Raw genomic sequence first — 21,273 nt, forward strand, 5'->3', positions numbered from 1 at the left:
GGCAGTGAGGGGAGGGGTGTGGTCGGGGTGACGACATTGCCAGGGTCTTCCAGGGCTGACAGGAAGGGCTGAGCTGGATTCTGTGGCCCCTCTATGTGGGGAGGGTGGACCTTCAGTCTCTACTCAGGAGGGTTCTCCTCCTGGCTCCTGGCTCTTCGATGAAGTGATGGGTGGGAGATGATCCGTTTATGTCACCTTTGAGCATTTGTCCAGCTGCACGCGTTGCAGAGAATGGCTGCGGGTCCAAGGCTAGATGCTCCCTGGGGGGCTGCAGCACCTGTGATTGTAGGACCTCTGAGAGAAGATGCACACCTTCCCATGGGGGCTCCTCCCCAGCCAGAGCTAGACTTTGCAAACCTTTTGTCCTAAAAGGTTTATTTTTACACGGAAGAGGCTGAGCAGCAGCAAGAGATTTGGAGAAGCCATGTGTTTTGAAGGTATCGAACACAGCAGAGTCCAGATTAGTGATTTTCATATTTTAATCCTCATTCATATGGTAATAAATTTTACATTGTATGTGTACATTAGATATAGTATATGTACATTTTGTTTATATCTACGTTTATATACATACCTGTTTTAGACATTATGTACATTTATGCTTATATGTATATATACATGCATATATATCTTTATATCATAGATGTATAATTATATATACTTACGTGTATATATCTTTAGATACATATTCGTTTGTATTTGTAGACTTTATACTATATATATGCACACATATTTTATTAATATCTACTCATAGTATGTGGCCTTCACACATACTTACTATTCTATTCCTAGTTCATTCTTTATATTCCATTAAAATAATAATTTTGTGGAAGGCTGGTCTTCTCCTACTAAGTTTGTTTCAGGTGGTTGTTAGCAGAACTCTGGAGCCATAGTGTCTCAATCAACTCAAATTTCCTGGTGTCGTGATATTACCCCACGGCTACTGGCATCAGATTCTGTGGCGCTGCCTCAGATTGCGCAATGATGTGGGGTGGAATGTTAAACACTTTCTCCTATCCATCCTGTAATCTGCCATCTATGCAGGGTACAGACCTCCTCGATTTCCCTGCTGCTCCCTGGACCCAAAACACAAGTACTAGTTTAGCACAGGCTTCAGTCATCCCCAGGGCTTTCTCTGTTTTGATGTTTTTTTTTTTTTTTTTTAATCTTTTCCCTTCTATATTTTTCCGGGGTTGATTTGGGGAGCAGAGCACAGCAACCTGAGCTTGGTTGTCACTTTGGCAATGACAGTTAAGGCACTCACTCTGTATTTAATTTAAGTAGCGTTTACATCTTTGCCATATTCTGTTCCCCATCAAGGAATATGGTATACAGATCCATTTACTTGAGATTATTTCCTGAGTCTATCAGCAACTTTGCACAGTTGCTTCCATGAAGGTCTTGTTAGGCTCTTCTTACTTCCATTTTGGATTTTAATGCTGCTGTGAATGGTATATTTTCTATTTTCTATTTTATGCACTAAGTTGCTTCTGTGTGGCAAGGCTCATGATTTTGCTGTAATCACCTTCTATATGACGTTTTCTGAAGTCTTTTATTCATTTGAATATTCAATGTGTCTATTCCTTTGAATTTTCTATGTAGATAATCATATAGTTAACAAATACTATTTCTTAGCAGTCTTCATATCTCATTTTCATTTTGACATCCATAGCTCTGTCTCTTTTTCATTTTCATATTCACTGCAGATGTAGGTGGTAGTGGTGACAGCATAGGTCAACGACTTGTCACTGCCGTGAATGGCAGAGCTTCTGACATTTCACATTTATGTATGCTTGCTGCCGATTTGAGGAAATGGAAGTTCCTTTTAATGTTAGTTTGCTTAACATTGTTAATTTGTACTTACATAGAATTCATTTCAGAGCCTTTGCCTGTACCCATTGCCATGACTGAATGTTTTTTTCTAGTCTATCTTGTATGCAGGGAATTAGAATTGAATTTTTTTCTAACATTTCATCGTATTTTTATTCCATGCATACAGGCGGCTTGTTCGTTTAATCCACTGTTGTGTTGGATATGTGATTATCTGTTTATGACATTTGCTGTGATATGTGTGAACACTTGCCTCACAAATTCTTTTCATGAGTGCTCGGGTGCCTTCATCTGTTTATGAATCTAGGAGAGCGAGCCTGGGAGAATGAGTTAAACAATTGCCCATTTTGGATGCATTGGAAGAGTTGAGATAAGACAGTGATTCATTTTCCCTTGCCACTTGGCTGAACGGGCCTCCAAAATTTCCTGTCCTGGAATATTTGAGGGTAGATTGAACTTTGAATACACTTTCAGTTTGTGGAAGTACCATTGGTTTTATCCATTCACCTCTTCAAGGACATCTTGGTTGGTGATTATGAATAAACTACTATATACATTCGTGTACACGATCTTCCATGTGAGAACCAAAGTTTCCAATTCACTTAGGTAAAACCTAGGAGTACGACTGATGGATCTAAAGGTAAGTCTATGTTTTACTACATAAGAAAGGGCCAAAAGGCCTTCTAGAGTGAATGAAACATTTTTCTTGTCTACCAGCTATGAATGAGAATTCCACATCCTCTCCAGAATTTGATATTCTCAGGTATTTGAATTCTATCCATTGTACTAGGTGGGTAGAGGAATCTTAGTGCTGTTGACATTTGCATTATTAGTGAATAATTATGGTGATCATCTTTTCACGTGTGTATCTTCATTGGTGAATGTATGTGTATTTCTGCGTGTCTTCATTGGTGAATGTCTTCAAATCATTTACATCTTTAGTTGGATTCTTTGTTTTCAAAGGTTGAATGTTAAAAGTTTGGTGTTTATTCAGCATATGAGTTCTTTATCAGACATCAGATTACTAATATTTTCTCTCCATCTATATCGTTTTTTCCATTCTTCTAACAGTATTTTTTTTTTTTTTTTTTTTTTTTTGGAGATGGAGCCTCACTCTGTCCCCCAGCCTGGAGTGCAGTGGCGTGATCTCGACTCACTGCAATCTCTACCCCCTGAGTTCAAGCGATTCTCCTGCCTCAGCCTCCCGAGTAGCTGGGATTACAGGTGCCTGCAAACGTGCCCGGCTAATTTTTGTATTTTTAGTAGAGACAGGATTTCACCATCTTGGCCAGGCTGGTCTTGAACTCCTGACCTCATGATCCACCTGCCTCAGTCTCCCAAAGTGCTGGGATGACAGGCGTGAGCCACCGTGCCCGGCTGAGATTCACAGGAAAACCAGGATCGGAGGGGTATAAGTTTGTAGGAAAGAGGTTTTTAAGTGGCAGCATCTTTGCATGATTCAAACTCTGGAGGCATATGTATAAAGTCCAAGAAACACATGAGAAAATTGTACTTCTTGGAAACTAAGGAGCTCACAAATGATGAAATGTGATTCACACCGATTTGTAAATGAGCACCCATTTGTAAGTGAGCAGGCCGAGACAGGGAGATGCAGACCTGGCTGGACTCTGGATTAATCCATTCCCATGTCTGCATTCTCTTATGGCCTCTTCCCACGTCTCCCAGGACTCTGCCACCTACTGTCAAATTAAAAATCACAGGCAGGGATACCTCTGGGTTCTGGTGTGTGGGTGTTGGGGCTCTCTGCACGCCCTGATTTCAGAGCTCTTTTGATGTCTGTGCCCAGTTGTGTCTATGGTAAGGACTTGAATCTGTTTCTTCTGATCATTCAAAGAGGTTTGTCGATGATAGCATGTGTTCTAAGATGAACACCCCAAGTGACCAGAAAAGGCTGCTTCCTAAGTTAAAACATGACATGACATCTTTTAAATTAATTTTTGGCTCCAAAAGAAAGAAGGAGAAGGAAGGAAGGGAGGGAAAGGGAGAGAGAGAGAGAGAGACGGAAGGAAGGAAGGAAGGAAGGAAGGAAGGAAGGAAGGAAGGAAGGAAGGAAGGAAGCAGAGAGAGAGAGAAAGAAAGAGAGAAAGAGAAAGAAAAAAGGAAAGGAAAGGAAAGGAAAACAAGAAAGAAAAAGTGGGGGCATAGTGGGGGAATCAAGGAAGGAAGTAAAAAACCCCACCAGATCCAGTACAGACATAAAAGCCAAACGTAAATCCTGTCCACCAGACACTAATGAGCACCCTCTAAACTGCAAACCTGTAGGACTCCTTGGTAGTATGTGTCACCGCCACAACTATCAAGGGCACTTTTTAACTCAATGACAAAGCCAGACGTGATCTCATCTGTATGTAAAGTGAAGATCCTGTTATATAAAGGCACCACCATGACAAGGAATGGCCAGCAACACAGTGTCATTGTGAACCCTCAGCCGGCAATGCTAGCAGCACAATTGGCACTCAGCGAGCAACTCCAGGTAATTTTTTTTTTTTTTTTTTGAGACGGAGTCTTGCTCTGTCACCCAGGCTGGAGTGCAGTGGTGCGATCTCGGCTCGCTGCAAGCTCCGCCTCCCGGGTTCATGCCATTCTCCTGCCTCAGCCTCCCGAGTAGCTGTGACTACAGGCTCCCGCCACCACGCCCGGCTAATTTTTTGTATTTTTAGTACAGACGGGGTTTCTCTGTGTTAGCCAGGACGGTCTCCATCTCCTGAGCTTGTGATCCACCCGCCTCAGCCTCCCAAAGGGCTGGGGTTACACATGTGAGCCACCGCGCCCAGCCAGCTCCAGATAATTTTTAATGAGCAGAGGCAGGATGTCTGAGGGGCTTCCTAAAACCCAGCACCTGCTCGAGAACCTCCTGGGCACTTTTCCAGGGAGGCGTGTTAGGCTGAAGTCTCTATCATGCAAGCCAAAGATGTCAGAGCGGGGTACTGGACTGCAAAGAAAGAAAAAGGATGGAGACCATGAAGACTTTTTTGTGCAGTCAGAAAATTACTCATTTTCTGACACATTTATTGACCAGCACATATTCTGCCCAAATGCTCGCCTCTATGTGCTCTGGTCTGCATAGGCTGGGTACGCCTGGGCCCATCGCTAGCTGGCATGTACCGTGACATGCGGTGGCTGTGGGGGCAATGGTGGTGCAGAGCTGGGGGATGGGGGAACATGGCCATGGAGGCAGCAGGCTGTGCAGCCCCAGCAGCCACTAGGGTCACCGGTACCCAGAGATGGCAAAAGGGCAGCATGCCAGGTGCAGGAAGTCCTGTGGTGTCCATGGCAAGGGCACTAGGGGACGCTGTGGGAAGGGCCACCACAGGCCCGTAAGAATTCATCTGAGTGGGATATCCAGGGACATAGAGGAAGGGCAGTGCTGCAGGCCCAGGGACAGTGGCCACCGGAGTGACGTGAGCCTGGCTGCCCTCTGACCACTCGCCCGCCGGCTGGGTCGCTGGAGCGTTGTCACTCGCCATGGCGGGATTGGGCACCATCACAGGAGTTGCTGGTGGAGCAGAGCCACTCCTGATTTGGGTGTTGGGACCGGCCGGTTCCTGGTGTTGCAGTGTGACCTGGTCATTCTCATTCGGAGATGTGTGATCTTGTTGCTCAGTGTCTGCTGGTGCCAGACAGGATCCAGCAGCTTCTGGCTTGTCCTCCTCCTGATGTCTTGGTGCAGACTTGACGCCCACTCTTCTCTTCATCCTCACGAGGAGGTGAGGGGAGTCTCTTTGAAAGTAAGGATGGCAGTAGAACTCTAACTGTAAGTCAAAGTTTAAATAAACAAAAGGAAACTGCAAGTCACAAGGATGGACTACAACTACCAACCATCTACGCCCCTGTGCAAGAGAACTCTGCTGGCCCAGGAGGCCTTTCTGGAAAAGGTCCCAGTCCCCAAAGGAAGCTGGGGACTCGCGTTCACATCGTCAAGGTTTACCAAGTTGTGGCGGGCCTTTCCGTCTTGGAAAAAGCCTCAAAATGGCAGATTAGGGTGTCCATGGCCAGCGGAAAGGGTCTTTGAAGTTGCAGACCAGGAGGGAAGAAGATTCTGGGCCTCCCCCATGCAGTGTCGGCTGGCAACAGAATGCACCCCGGCTGGGCTGGAGGCCCTGGGCACTGGCTCTTCCACACCAGGGGCCCACCTACCAAGGGCAGCAGGAGCATCTGCACCTCCTGCGCCAGGCGCCCTTCAGCACTTCAACTTGAGCACTTCTCCAGACACCAGCTAGGGTGACAGTGGTACAAATACCAGACTCCCCTGGCCTGCTCACCTCACACGGTAAAGCGCTATGGAGTCAGGGGGACACAGCAACCACCAGACGACATGGCTGGCCCGGGGCAGGAGGACATGCAGATATGGCTACTTAGCACCTGTGATATTTTACACACTCGAGAGGGGCAGGTACCATCCTCAGCCCTCTCCCCACATTCGCTCTTAGTTCATGTCACCTCCACCCAGAGGGGGACACAAGCCCACAGTGATGGCCCCACACCCTGCCTGAGGTCGCCCACTTCCCAGGAGGCAGTCCTGGGACTTCCACCCGACCAGGCCCCAGAGCCCACCGACTTAACCCCCCCAGAGGCTTGTCGTTCATTACCTTATTCGAGATGGAGACCGGCCTGTTTGTGGAGAAAATGCGGGTGAAGGTCCTGAAAGCGCATTGACGCCATTTTCGGAAGCCATGCAAGTTTAGCTGGTGGAAGAAGCTCTTTATCGAATTTGTGGCAAACACTTTGTGTGCGACGTCCCTTTTGAGAATCTCCTTTTCAAAGAGTTTTTGATTGATCACTATACAAGTCCCACTGTCATCCCACCAGATGGACGAAAACTGGTTGCTGCTGACCAGTCTCCACAGTTTCTGCGGAAAGGGGAGGGAGAGGAGATTATCTGCTCCCTGGGGCGGGACGTCACCGTCAGGGTGCGGCCTTCTGAACGAAGCTGCCTCGGCCAGAGGTTGGAAAGCGATTTCTTCTGTCAGCAGCATGAAGTTAGGGCTCCCAGTGGACACTGGGTCGTGCCAGGCAGGGGAAGGATCTGCTGGGTGAAGGTAGGTCTCTGAGTGCAATTGGGGAGGAAAAGGCACCCTTTCCAAGCCGTGACCCTGTCCTCTCAAATTTCTTTCTTCACAGCGAGCCATGATCAATGATGGCTAGTCCTCCAACTGGCAAACTTGCTAGTGCAGTGTGGCCAGCAGCACCCCTTGGCAGTCATGTAACCAGCCCCATGACATCATAAAGGGGCTCTGACTGCCGGGGGAGGGGTGGCATCTCCACACACCCAGCAAGTTATGTAATAAAGGGCCAAGGCAGACAAGTAGCTGCCCATCTGCATGTGCACATTCCGATCCTCACAGTCATTTCAATGGGAAAGATGACACTAGTGCACAGGAGTGCCAAGGGGCCCTGCCACACCTTAGGTGCAGACCTGGAGCGGTCCCCTTGTCCTAGAGCTCCTGAGCCAGGCAGAACTACAGGAAAGCCCTGGCTCAGGAAGGTCAGAGCTCACCATCTGAGTCATGGGCCCACAGACCCCAGCACATGACTGACACTTTGAAGCACAGAATAAAGGGTAGGACAATGCCCACGGGTCAGGCTGTAGCCACGCCACCCTTTCCACCCTGTCCTAGCCAGAGGCAGCAATGTGCTCCATACAGATCCTCCTAACACACCCACACTGTCGGTCCCCAGCACGCAGATACCCGACAGCCACTTAGGCAAATGGCTTAGCTGACTGCCCCAGCACACACCGTCGCCATGCAGTCCAGTGGGGAGTCGGAGGCAGCCTTCTTCCTGCCTCTCCTCGGCCTGCACGTGTCCCCCCACCAAGCAGAGACACCCTTCTACACCCCGGGTCTCTGCAGTCACATCGTGGTGGGGCATGCAGCTGTTGGCCTTTGAGCATGTCTTGTTTTCCTTGGCCAGTGTCTCCAGAGAAACGCACATGGGTTTGTGCCTAGTGGTCCATCTCTGCAACAGTTGTTCCTTTGGGATCGGATGCTAGGAGGTCACGGGAGAGGTGTCCATCCAAAGCAGTGTCTGTGTCGTACACTGTCCCCACACACAGGGCCACCTCTGCACAGACTCCCCCGACTCGATTCTGGGCACAGAGCTCAGGGATCTTCCAGAGACTGCCACGAACCGGTGATGCCTCCACGCTTGAGACACCCTGACCGCAGGGCCCAAGATGCACTGGCTCAGGGGGTGACAGTGAGGGGTCTGCAAACAGACTGCTGATGCTGGTGTCTCAACCTGGCCGCTGCCGAGCTGTGTGACTTGGGCACGTCACTTAACCTCTCTCGGCCTCCGTCTCCTCCCGGGGATAAGAGTAGTAGCACCTGCTTCCCGGGGCTGTGAGGATCCAGTGGGACGTATAGGAACTAGCAAGGCACCCGGCAGTTGGGTCACAGCTACTGTTGTCGCTTCACAAGGCATTTTCTTGAACAGCAAGTCGGAAATCTCATGAGCCTAAGGCAGAATCCACCTGTGGCCTCTGGTTACAACCCACAGGACTGAAAATCCTTCCAGCCACAGCAACTGGTGGATTTCCTGGTCAATTGCCCCAAGTCATGAGCTGAACCCCACTTGGGTTTCAGTTCAGGCAGAACTCTAGAGATGGCTAGGGCGAGCTAGACAGCAATTGCAGAGCCTTTTGTTGCAGCATGAGCACTCCTCAGCTGTTGACATCACTGGGGAGCAAACGAGGACCAGGAGCAGTAAAAGGACAGTGTCTGCTGCAGACTGTCGTAGCACCCAAGGAACACTCCAGAAAGCCTCCTAAGCAGTAACAAGTGTGGCACGGCGTAGCCCAGCCAACAGTGGCATCTGTGAGGCGTCCCCTCCTTCCTCCCACTACCCCCTATACCCTGGGAGCTGTGCACTGAAGGACTCATTCTAAAGGCTGTGCCCCTGCAGCCGCCAGCCTCACTTGGCTGCCTGTGCCAGCTAGAGATTTCTTTCCTCTGAGGCTGGCTGAGAGGACCATTCCAGTTTCCTGGGCCACCCAGCAAATAAGATACACATCATGCACGTGTAAAATGAGGAACCGGTTTATTGAACAGCTTAAGAGGGCAAAAATAGTGGCTTTAGCTACATTTTTTACACACTGAGCAGGAAGGGCTAAACCATCCTGTTCCCCTGTACCCCAAAGAGAACAGGGCTTGCTGGAGGCGGAGTCGTGTTCGCAGCAGACTTGAATTAACCCCATGTAGGCCGTCGAGCAGTTGCCTGTGTTAAAACGCCACACTCTTCTCCTGGCTGAGAAGATCAAAGCTCTTTTTTTACCCTCTTTTCAGCAAAGGACCTATTTGTTTTCAGGCAGGAGGACGTTAAACTTGCAGCCTCTGACACACGGCGGAACCTGCAGTGCTTGGAGAAACGGCACGCACATAGGAAAACATCGCGCCTACCCCAAAGCCTTCTTGTTGCTGGCAGGAGGGAAGCTTGAGACTTTCCCATGCATAGTCGTGACCCGCGTGGCCGTTTCTGCTCTCAGCAACATTCTCCAGTGTTCCGGCTTCAAGCAGCGCTTGTCAGGTTTTAGGCTAGCCACTATTCTGAGAACGTCAGAAAAGCATGGACCATGTCTTGCTTGGCGTTGCTGTTCTGCCAGTAGCAGCTACTACGTACCTGCAGGAGTTCCAGGGCAGAAGTGGCAATGTCCCACGAAGGCGTGGAACCCCACTGGGACGGGGTGGGTGTGCCACGGGCATCCACTTCTGCAGCAGAAGGCATGTGCCTACAGCACAAGCTTGTAAAAAAATACTTGAACAGAATATGCTGTACAGAACTAGGGGTTAACACCGCATATGAAGATGCTAAAACATTTGTATAAATACTCTGTATACAGGCATGGAGTCACTCCCATCGAAAGGGCTCATGGGTGAGGCTATGAGAACCTGCTGTCAGCATGCCCAGAGAGAAACTACTTCCACAGTAGGAACAGAAAAAAGGACTGTGCTGTGTCTAAACACGTGGTGCATCAGAGACATAGTTACAGTTCCTACTGACTGCCCCAGCCGCGACCTGGGAGTGCTGAGGACCTGGGAGTGCTGAGGGAGCTGCGGGAGGTCAGCCCTGTGGAGAAATACATTTCGAAACAACACTTTTGATTGAGATTTCAGCACCGTGTAGACAGATGTTCCTTCTGGGGGCCTGGCAAGCAGCCATCCCCCAGTGGGTCTGATGGGGAAGAGGGGTACCTGGAGCTCCTCCCAGACAGATGGAAATCCCACCCGTTCTCATACTCTTCCTGGCATCCGCATCTGCTGGCACACACCCCCGTCACCTGCCACTTCCGCGTCCCGTCATGGTGAGTGGCTGATAGGCGCTGGATGCAAACAAGGCATGAGATGGACGTACCTGGAGACCCAGCTCCAGTACTGGTTCTGGTCTGCGGGGTGAACGACGGGGCAGAGGCAGGCAGAGAGAGCGCGTCCCAGTCCACTTAAGCTCTGTCCCGGGAAGTGGCATCTAATCTGGCATTTCGATATTTAATTTGGGAGGTGGGAGCACATACTTCCCAGGGCTCTGGGTAATGACCACCCTGGCCTTCTTTCGAAACATGGGTGCGATTTTAGGAGGCTCCGGAACGGGGGTCTCTTCGGTTTCTTCATTATCTTCATGATGGAGATCATAGGAAATGTTTCCATATTCTCGTAGAAATGGGAAGATTTCAAGCAGAAACTGACAGAAATCTTTGCGGATACCAAACCACCCTGAAAAATAAGAATTTTTTATTTCACACACGAGGCTCAACTGACCCTGTTAACTTTCTTTCCATAACAAGAAGTTTCACTCCTACAATGTCATAACATACTTTATCCAGACTCCTGAGTCACAAAGCCTGAACAGGGCTTGAGTACCCAAAATGGGGAGGAAGTGCAAATGCTAGCTCTGTGGTGCTCGGAGTGGGGTTCCCGGACCAGCAGGGGCAGCGTCCCCGGGCCCTAGTTAGGGATGCCATTCTCGGGCCCCAGCCCAGACCTCCAGAAACAGTCTGGCTAGGGTGGGCTCCAGCAGTCCCCTTTTCCGGCCCTTTTGGGATTCTGCTGGGTGCCCAAGTTTGAGAACTACTGCTTCAGTGAGTCTCAAAGTATCTGTGGTGCGTAGACTATGGTGTCTTCTGCTAATCTTCTCCAGCCAGGATAAACTCATGGATGACAGTGCCACCCAAGAACAAGATTTCTGTCACCTTCTGGAATCCGCGAGGGCGGCAGTCATGCGTGGGTCCTGGCCAGCAGGGGGCCTGAACTCATGGAGCCACCTTAAAGCCACTTTCCCAGTCCCACTATTCCTCTCTGTAGGCTAATGGAGTGTCAGCTGGGTGCAGGCCCCCCCCGCTCGCGGGGTGCGGGGGCAGAGGAACAAACAGCAAGCATAGCCTGGGCTGCTGGGCTGCTGGGCTGCAGTGAGGCCCTGCCCCCAAACCCACTGGCTTTTGGAAGGACAATGCTCTGGGCTTCCATGCCATGGAGCTCACAGCCTTGCCAGGAAGGCACCCTCTGCAGAGATCATTTTGGAAGTGTCTGCCTCAGCAAGCAGGTAGAGGGGAATAGAGTGTTAGCAAGGCAAGACAGGCAAGACTTGGGTGATGGGGCGGGGAGGCCAGAGGGGCCAACAGAGACCTAGGATGAATCCCAGGTTTTGGGTGGGAGATGTGGATTTTCCATCAAACCCTCAAGGGCCTGGGAAGAATCTGTCTTGATCCCCATTTTGCAGAGGAGGGAACGGGATCTCTGAGAGGTTGCCTGCCTTGTCTGGTTCTACCTCAAATGGCAGCGTGCACTGCGAGAAAAGTCTCAGTGCAGGCCAGAACACCAGAGTTACGGTATGCTCTTCCCTTAGAAGGTCCCAGAATTTCCTCAGCCCTCGCTTTCCCACACAAGCTTCTAAATTGGGAATCTCAGGGACTCATCCCTTCCTAGACTTCTATCCGCCCCCCACTCCCCGGTCCCACCCCAGACACACACCAAGGACTTCTGAAATGCTGAGTACATACAGTGGTTTCCTCCCTTCTGTCCAAATGTGGTTGCCATCAGCGTGATCAACGAGAGCCAAAGGGGGACAAAGATCGGGATGCAGGAGAAGGCGTTGTGGCCATCCAGTTTGTGAACCAGCAGAATCTAAAGAAAGAGACATAGTCCCGGTTGATGCCAGCACCGAAAATGGACAGAGGCGGAAGCCAGACCTCATTAGGGAGTTCCTCCCCACCACCGCACCCCCGCGTGAGCTCCCAGAATAGGGAACATCAGCACCGCCAGGAAAAGGCAGGAAACCACCTATCCCTGGGGAAAGCTTGAAATGAGCTTTTATGTCCCTCTTCAGAGCTCGGCAATAGCCTATCTGCCTGAAAAATTCCCAATGCCAGCAGTTTTATGGCAAACTCCTCCGGGTGTTTGTTCTAAGGAGTCAACAGCTCCCATTCTAGAATTCTCCACGTGACTCCAATACACAAATCTGACATCCAACTCTGCTTTTCCAAAAGGGGAAACGAGCCATACAGAGGCACCATGGCTAAAAAGGTGCACTCTTCTCCCTGCCAGCCCCACGCGCTGCTCCCATGAGAAAGGAAGGATGCTCTCCTTTCACCGAAGCTCCCTCTTGGAGACGGCTGTGTTCTCTCCCCTCTCCTGGAGTGGGCTCACTGTGAGCTCGAGGGACAGAAGCTGCCTTTCTAGGGGTGCAGAATCCTGTCAGGGGAAGCGCAAGCTTCAGGGGCTGAAGAGGCTTCCTGTGGAACGCTTACCTCAAATGTAAGAAGGGGCACGACGATGGTCATCCAGCTCAGGGCCATGGTTATATGTGTCCTGCGCTGCTCCGCAATCACATCCATAGAGCGCAAGAACAAGACGGACCACACAATGTAGTAGAGGACCACCAGGCACAGAAAGGACATGAGAATCCACAGCGGGACACACACAACCTGGGGGTGGGTGAGAGAACAGCGAGAGAAGTCTCTTTAGAGCTTCCAACCTGGCCTCTGATGGAAGGCATCTTTAGCACCTTGCTGTGTCTGTCCAGTTAAGGCGGTCCCTCCCGCGAGCCGAATAAGGACCGTTCCACCTCCTAGGACTGCTGCGAGGATCGCTCAGGACAGAAAAGGTATGGTATGTTCACTATGGGGCCTGCTGCCACCAAGGGACACACACGCTCAGTGAGTCATCAGTCCCTCTACCTTTGGGTGACAGACAGCCCTGCATCTGGCTCCGCAGCCTCTACTGTTCCAGAGGCCCACCCTCCCACACTCCGTCAGGCTCCCCTAGGTTCTGCTGCCATCATAGCTTCCCGGGAAACGGGACACAGCTGTCACCCTGTGCACACACACAAGATCTCACCACAACAGACGCTCTTCACAGGCAACATTCCCACAACCTGCTGGGGGTACTTTGGCAACACAAATGGGAACGGGCTCCCCAGAAAGTGTGGCTGCCTGGGCTCCTAAGGATCCCTAACCTCACCCCTACCAAGTTAGTGAACTTGGCAGGTTGATGCTGGATACAGGCTGATGCTGGATACGTAGCACTGCCGGGTCCCTGCCTCCATGACAAGGGGGCATTCCAAGTATAGCGCTGTCGTACCAGGTAGACCTTGTCTCATCCACACACAAGCCCAGAAGATGAGTTCTGGGGGCGCCACTTGGCCAGGCTCCCCTGTGACACGTCTTTGCCCTCCTGCCCTGCCCCCTGGGACGACACTTCTCCGTTCTCCCTTTTTATTATCTATCATACGGTAGGAAAAGTGACTGTCTTCCTTTGGTGTGAGTTCTCTGAGTCTTCACACAAGTGTAGATTCGCACAGCTGTAGACAGGATGCAGAAGAGGTCTGTCACCCTGCAAAACTCTCTCATGCTGTCCCTTCACTGTCACACTGTCCCACCATTAGCCCCGGCAAACACTGATCTGTTCTCCAGCACTGTACTTTCGTCTCTGCTGGAACTTTATGTAGATGGCATTGCGAGACAAGTAACCTGTTGAGACTGGCTTCCCGCCATCCCCATAACGTCTGTAATGAGATTCATCCAAGTTGTTCCCTCCCTGTATCCACAGGTCGTTCCCTCTGAGGGGTATTCCATTGTATGGATGCCTACAGTTTGTTTATCTGACTGTCCGCTGAGGGTGGTTTGTGAAAACCTAACAAGGCTGCTATCCAAAATGCAAACAAGACTGCTACAAACACTGGTGTGTGGGTTTCTACAAGGCTGCACGCTTTCACTTCTCTGGGGTAAATCTTATACCCAGGAGTGGGGCAGCCAAGTCCCATGGTGAGGGCGCTTTTAACTGCATTGGAGACGGCCAAACCGTTTTCTACAGTGCCGGTACCACCTGCCTTCCCGCCAGTAACGCTGGAGTGTCCCAGTTCCTCTGCATCCTCCCAGGCAGGTGGCCTTGTCAGTGTTGTTGAGTTTCACCATTCTGAAGCCATGTGTTTCGGGCCCTCATCCTGGTTGTAGTTTGTCTTCCCTAACCTGTAATGGTGTTGAGCATCTTTTCCTGTGCTTTTTCCCCCATGCATATATCCCCTTCGCAAATTGTCAACTCTTTTGCCAATTTTTAGGTGTTTCTTTTTGCAGTTTTGAGTTTTTAAGAGTTCTCTGTATGTTCTGGGTACAAGTCAGTGTTTTGATGTGTGCTTTGCAAATATTTTCTCCCAGTCTGTGGCCTGTCTTCATTTCATTTTAATTTTGAGGAAGTCCAAATTTATGATTTCTCTCTCATATGGACCATATTAACAGTGCCATTTCTAAGTACTCTTTGCCTAACTGCAAACCCCAAAGATTCTGTCCTATGTTATTTCCTAACAGATCTATAGTTTTACATTTTCTTTTAGATCTACGATTTGAGTTGGCATATGAATTTTACTTCTCCTGACCAGCCTGGAGTTCTTGATTGTAGGTTTTTCTGCAGAGTCTATGCACAGCCTTTCTTCCCCCTTCCCCGTTCTGTGATGAGATTCTCCTTTTTACTGAAGTTCCCTTCATGGGTGGAATGTTAGATCTCAATAGCCTTCCTTGTTCTCTCTTGCTCACTATGGGAAACATGTACTCAGACTGCTTCATCAACTGGGATCTACAGAGGATGAAGGGCAGAAAAAATCATTCTTCTCATTTGTGGAAAGCTCTCAAAATTACTAATCTTTTTTTTTCCCTGACAGTATCTTATACAAAAAAGTTTGGTCTTGTTTAGATATGTTTCCTCCACGTCACAACAGAAACAGTTTTGAACCCAATGACCATTCTCCAGATGCAGCACTGTGAAGTTGTAGGATGAGTGAGTGAGTACTTTTTATTATGAAGGTTTTATCAAAGACTTTGGGCTGAAGTGATTATTCCCATCTTTAAGTATGGAGTATACTTAGGTTCCCTTCGTTTCTTCTCTGCTCCCAATTCTTTGCTATACTTTTTACTTTTTAAAGGTAACTATATTTAATACATAAAATATATTATATGCAAAATTATACATCAAACAACAGAGAAAATAAAACCGAACAAAAACACTAGCATGACCTTACCTCCCAGTGGCAATGGAACTCTTCTGCCTTTAGTCTCCACCTTTTTTCCATGCATTTAATAGTGGAAACTATACTGTGTTCTCTAATTTCTACCTTGCCACTTATCTTTGTATCTCTGCATCCATCTACCCATTTATTCACAGTTAATTTCAACCAAATGCCCAGTAACTGAAGTCACAGTTTAGAAGCATGACATAGATGCCACCACCAGCAAGAGTGTAAATGGGTATGGCTTTTTTTTTTTCTTTTGAGACAGTGTCTCGCTACATTGCACAGGTTGGTCTAGAACTCCTGAGCTCAAGTGATCAGCTCACCTCGGCCTCCCAAAGTGCTGGGACTGTAAGTGTAAGCCACTGCGCCTGGCCAGGTATGACTTTTGGAAAAGTAAGTTGGCAGTGCAGTATACGTATATAGGAATCTCAAATAGTTCCCAACCTCTAGCTCAGTAACACTATTTCTGGACTATTTCCTAAGAAAACAACCAAAAAAAAAAAGGCAAAAATTTTAATGCATAAACATATATACTGCAGTATGATTTAAAATCATTCAACACTGGCAACAATGGAAACACCATATTTTAGAAATAAGAGGATGGTTTAATACATGCACTTGAAGAATATTTTGTATCAATTAAACTTTAGAAGTCATGTTTATAAAGACCTTTTATTAACATGATAAAATGTTTATGATACAACATTAAAACAAAAAAATCAGGATACAAAATGGTGCACACGGCTATATCACAACTGTTTGTATAAAACACAGACATAAAAAACACCAACCATGTTATCTCTCCATGGTGGGATTATGGGTGACTATTAGGCTATTACTTCTGCTTGTCTGTCTTTTCCAAGCTTTGTACAGTGAATATGAATTACTTTTATAATAAAAAAAGTTTATTTTAGGATTTTAAAAGTTACATACAAGCCAGGGCCAGTGGATGATCTTGTCCAGTCTTAAGGCAATGAATATAAACTGGAGAATGTTGACAGAACACAGGATTTCTAACTAAAAATGAAGAGAAGAATCAGTTAAACAAAGTATAATTTGCATTTACTACTGCAGTAATTTGGTTAAAACACTAAAAGACAATATACATTATAATACAGTGTAACTTGTATATTACATTGCACTGGAAACTCCTGATTTTCAGTACCAGAGGGGCACAGCAGTATTACGGCAAGGGGAAATAGGGTTCGGCCTGCTGCCCTGCCCCTCTGCTGCCTTGCCCCTCTGCTGTCCTGCCCCTCTGCTGCCTTGCCCCTCTGCTGTCTTGCCCCTCTGCTGCCTCGCCCTTTCTGGCCTGAGGCCTGAGCACAGATGAGAACCTTGTTTCCAGGTTGACTGGGAACACAGGCTAGCTGCAATAGACCACTAAGCTTCCTTCATGCCCCTACCAACAATACTGTCTACTCGAAACCATCCTGGTGCATCCTTCTTCTCATACCTCAAATTTGCCCTTGGATCCCACCCCTTCCTTTCAGGCTCCTTGAGGACCTTTTCACATCAAGCCATCAACTACAGATTCCTTACTGTATCTTTAACCCCACCTATTCCATTGATCCCTCCTAGCAGCACAGAAACAACTCCTTCTCATTAAAAACAAAAACCCCAAAACCAGATAAACCCACCCCATCCTTTGATCCAAGACCCCTCTCAGCCTCAGGTTTCTCTCTGTGAGACAGTAATGAATATGCAAGCCCCTACTATCTCATCTACCATTCCCAGCTTCCTTCATTGTGATCTGGCCTCCACCCCCATGACCACCAGAAGACAGCTTTCATCAAAGTCACCGATAACCGGGAGGCAGCGAAAACACTTCAACTGGCATCCTACTTATACTGTGGATGACTCTTTCCTGTTTGCTCCCCTCCTCCTGGCCTTCTAGGATCCCACCATGCAGTCTTGGAGCCCTCTGGAGTGCTCTGGTTAATTCCTTCTGTCTCCTTTTCCCCCTCCTTAAATGGTGATGCTCTGCAGAGCCACAAACTCAGTCTTCTCTCCCGACTAGGGATACAGACACACAAACACACATATTTTCACTCATGCACTGCACCCTGGACTGGGGGAGAAGAAATTTCAACCAGACCCTTGGCTTGCATTATTACCTCCTTAGTGGTTAGTTCTCACATCTGTCTCCAACTTAGCCTTCCTGCTGCATAGCAGACCCAGCTGTGCACAGGCCACTCGGCTCTCCTAGAGGCACCTCAAATGAAGCTAGTCCCAAATAGAGATCATTATCGCCTGCACTTAGAACCTTGTATCTCCTCTTTCTATAGCCTCCCATGTCACTTTGAGGCACAACAGTGGTCTCATTTCTCAAGCCATGAGCCCGGGAATCACCCTGTATTCTTTTTCCCACACTGTCGCATTCAGTCACCACATCCTGTCCACTGTAGTGTCCAGACTTCTCCTGAATCCTGTGCCCACTTCCTATCCTGATGATGACTGCCTAGTGAGGCCTTCTTCCGCACCATCCTCCTACCACTTCAGCAACCCCTTACTAACCTCCTGCCTCCAGCCCAAACGCCCTGCAGGCTGCTCCTCACTCTGGTAAAGTACATTCTTGCCCACAAAATTGAAATCTGGGACTGGGCCCAGAGCTTCCCAAAAGTTCTCAGTACATAGGTACATGGCGAATTTAGTAACTCCTCCATAGACCTCTAGGCCAAAAGAAATCCCTAATGTGGCTGGGAATGCCAACAGTTGCACTGATTTAAGTAATTACATCTAACTTAGTATTTCTGTTCTAACTAGCCACTAGAAAAAATAATTCATATAAATCTAAAGAAAAATGTTAGTATTATTCGTAAATAACCAAAACTAATTCCCAGTGGGATGCATGTGCCTGTCAGGTAGCTCACCATTTCCCACGCCTTGGAATCAGACAAGGTGCTCCCACTCGTTACCTGTTCTTCACCTGGATTTTCACACAGCACTAGCCTTTTTTGTTTTCACAGCAACTGCTGAAAACCCAGCTTCTTAAAGATACGACGTCACTGAAAGGAATGTAGTGTGGCCTAAAAATAAACCTGTAAACTATTTCAAGCTAGTAGTTTGTATGGTGTCCCAACAAATGTCAGGTATTACTGTTTTCCTCAAAATGTCCACTATCCCCTGGTGCCCTGTGAGTGCACTGGGGTGCCTGGGGCACTTCAGCACATACTCTGCGGACTGAGGATGTGGCCCCTATTTGCCCCAGTCCCTCTGTAGAGGCTCCCTCTCTTCCCAACTCCCATAGTTCCTTCCTTTCCACCGTGTGCTCCCGTCGGATCTGAATCACCACAGTCCACTCAGCTGATGGAGTGTTTCCTGCCTCTAGGCTTCAATGTGTCCCAAAAATGCCATCCCTTCCCTCCCAACACAGGGCTTCCTGGCAGACCCTCAACTCCTCCTTCCCATCTCTGTATGAGCCTACTCCAAACCACCCCCTCACCAAGATAGGTACTGTTCTTGCGCCACAGGAGGAGGGAGCTCAGCTCCTGGTATCTTGTTTCTTCAAAGGGCAGGAATGCCAAGAGTGTGAATATATGAAAGACTTACTTTCTGTAATTCAGGCCCAATGCAGTCCTAGCCCTTGTATAGTTGTCCCTCGGTATCTGTGGGGGATTAGTTCCAGGACCCCCTGTGGATATCAAAATCCATGGATGCTCAAGTCCCTGATAGAAATTGGGAATTGTAGGGAGGGTGAAAGTGGACCATCAGATACTCTCCTTCCACGGCTCACTCCTACCTACCAGTCATACCCATGCTGTGGCCTTTCCACCAACATGAAAATCAGGGAATAGCTCCCCTTGTTCAAGGCCAAACCCTTCCTGGTGCTCCAGGTCCCATTCTCCCTGAGTCCCACAGGGCCTTGCTCCATCACTGTCCCTCTGTCTACATACCTTCCCCTCACGCCCATACCTGGGGTCCAGGCTTATATGCCTGACCCACCCTATAGCTGCTATGTTTACTTCTTAAGCCAACTGCAGTCTTCTTCCTTCACTCTTTATCCACACGGCTCAAAACCAGGCATCTACAGCCTCTAGTTCTCCCCTCAACCCACCAGTATTCAGCTTTGGGCCCTCAGCTTCTGTGCAGTTATGCAGTTATGTGCCCGGGCTTTAGAGTCGGGCTGACTCAAATGGAATCCTGGTCCTGCCCCTTCACACGTGGCCATGAACAAATGATTTATCTTCTCTGGACCTACCTCACAGGGTTAGTTAATAAGAAAACTACCGCATGTAATGTGCCTCGCACAATGCCTGGCACACAGTAAGTGCTCAATAAACGTTACCTGCAATTATTTTCATTATTATTACTAGTCCTGGTATTTTATTCATCTGCATATCCCCTATGCTTAGGGAAAAAGGGCTTGGTATCTAGTAAATACTTGATAAATGTTTATTCAATGAATAAACAAACACAGGGGCACATCAGGATAAGCTAACCAGACAGCAGGGGAGGTGCTAAATCATGGGGTCTGAGGTGGGGAGATGGTCAGTTTTGAGTGTCAACTTGGCTGGGCTATAATACCCAGTTATTTAATCAAACACTAAGCTTGGTGTTGCAGTGAAGGTACTGACTTTGAATAAAGGAGACTACCCTCCATAGCATGGGTGGGCCTCATGCAATCAGGTGAAGGCCTTAAAAGCAAAAACTGTGGTTTCCTGGAGAGGAAGAAATTCTGCGCCGGGACTGCAGTGTCAACTCCTCCTAGGTCTCCAGCCTGTTCACCTGCCCTGGAGATTTCAGACTTGCCAGCCCCACAGTAATGTGAGCCAGTTCCTTAACTCTCTTTATACATATATCTGTATCTAACCTATCAGTTCTGTTTCTGTCTGATTGACACAGGATGTGAAGCTGGGAGAAGGCTCATGTCCTGGGTGAAAAGCTAGTGTTCTAAGTGAAGAAAGAAAAATGGTTATTTCCATCGTCTTTTGTTGCCTTGTTGTCTCATGATGTAGAGTTGTTAATGATCAAGCTCTTCCTAAAAAAGGGTAAGAAACTGACAACTGAATAACTGAGCAAAATATTTTACTTTTGAAAACATTCTTTTTTTTTTTTTTTTTTTAAGACGGAGTTTCATTCTGTCACCCAGGCTGGAGTGCAATGGTTCAATCTTGGCTCACTGCAACCTCCGCCTCCTGGGTTCAAGAGATTCTCCCGCCTCAGCCTCCCGAGAAGCTGGGATTACTGGCACGTGCCACCATGCCTGGCTAATTTTTGTATTATTAGTAGAGATGGGGTTTCACCATGTTGGCCAGGCTGGTCTCAAACTCCTGACCTCAAGTGATCCACCTGCCTTGACCTCCCAAAGTGGAAAACATTCTTAAATATATGAAATCTCACCTCTAGTGACCTGTCATGTCGAAAGCCCCAAACGCAAGCTGCAACAGACACCGGGGAAACAAAGAACAGCGGCATGAAGACCAGGAGCCAGAAATGGCTTCCTCTCTCGATTCTGTCACAGACCAGAACTTCAAACATCAACAAGAGCAAGTGGATGCCCACTGCAATCAACATGGCTTTAAACTCCACACACGTTTCTCCTTCTGCTCTAAAAAAGGGAGAGAAGAAGAAAACACCCTCAGTTCAGAATCTCCACTATAAGCAAGCAGTTCAGGGCAAATACCAACTTATATTGATACTTTGAATTTTACTTGAAAATTTGACAAAAGCAAAGGGAAACCAGGTAGAAAGCTAACTTAAATCTAAGCTTTGGTAGGCAATCTCTGAAACATCGAAGAACTACTACATAATACAAAATGAACATTACAACCAAACCAGAATTTAATGTTTTAACCATATAAGGATATTCTCAAAAGTAATAGCCAGTTCTTATTTCCCTGAAAATGTACATAAACACTTCTGTTCACATCTTTAAATTCAACAACGAGAGTTACTTCCAAGATTATTCAAGCTGATTTGCTTCTGCTGCTA

General features: G+C 48.1%; 2 protein-coding genes across 4 annotated transcripts in view; both read right to left on the reverse strand.

The window, feature by feature from the left end:
• Positions 1-4,859: 4,859 nt before the first annotated feature.
• Positions 4,860-8,751, reverse strand: LOC129475684 (heat shock transcription factor, X-linked-like). The gene is made up of 2 exons (XM_055267925.2): positions 6,441-8,751; positions 4,860-5,603 (listed from the first exon to the last, which is right to left on the reverse strand). The coding sequence occupies exons 1-2, from the start codon at positions 6,978-6,980 to the stop codon at positions 4,860-4,862; spliced, it is 1,284 nt and encodes a 427-aa protein (XP_055123900.1). The 5' UTR covers positions 6,981-8,751.
• A 121-nt stretch (positions 8,752-8,872) lies between these two features.
• LOC129475685 (transmembrane protein 185A) overlaps positions 8,873-21,273 on the reverse strand; it is a 34,402-nt gene continuing 22,001 nt past the window's right edge. For 2 of the 3 annotated variants that reach the window (XM_055267926.2, XM_063635220.1), the window contains 5 exons: positions 20,683-20,890; positions 16,273-16,356; positions 12,587-12,763; positions 11,840-11,963; positions 8,873-10,556 (listed from right to left, as the gene is read on the reverse strand). In XM_055267926.2, coding sequence (XP_055123901.1) covers positions 10,312-10,556; positions 11,840-11,963; positions 12,587-12,763; positions 16,273-16,356; positions 20,683-20,890 — 838 coding nt within the window. In that variant the 3' untranslated portion in view covers positions 8,873-10,311. The remainder of the gene's footprint in view (positions 10,557-11,839; positions 11,964-12,586; positions 12,764-16,272; positions 16,357-20,682; positions 20,891-21,273) is intronic. The other variant, XM_063635219.1, reaches the window with a different exon arrangement.

This window comes from Symphalangus syndactylus, chromosome X (assembly GCF_028878055.3).
Source record: "Symphalangus syndactylus isolate Jambi chromosome X, NHGRI_mSymSyn1-v2.1_pri, whole genome shotgun sequence".
Classification (NCBI taxonomy): Eukaryota; Metazoa; Chordata; class Mammalia; order Primates; family Hylobatidae; genus Symphalangus; species Symphalangus syndactylus.

Bases quoted from the DNA above. Each gene is read 5' to 3' on its own strand.
- LOC129475684 (XM_055267925.2), bottom strand. From the start codon at position 6,980: ATGGCTCGCTGTGAAGAAAGAAATTTGAGAGGACAGGGTCACGGCTTG. The intron at 5,604-6,440 runs GTAATGAACGAC...TTTGACTTACAG, and splicing joins CGGTCTCCATCTCGAATAAG to TTAGAGTTCTACTGCCATCC.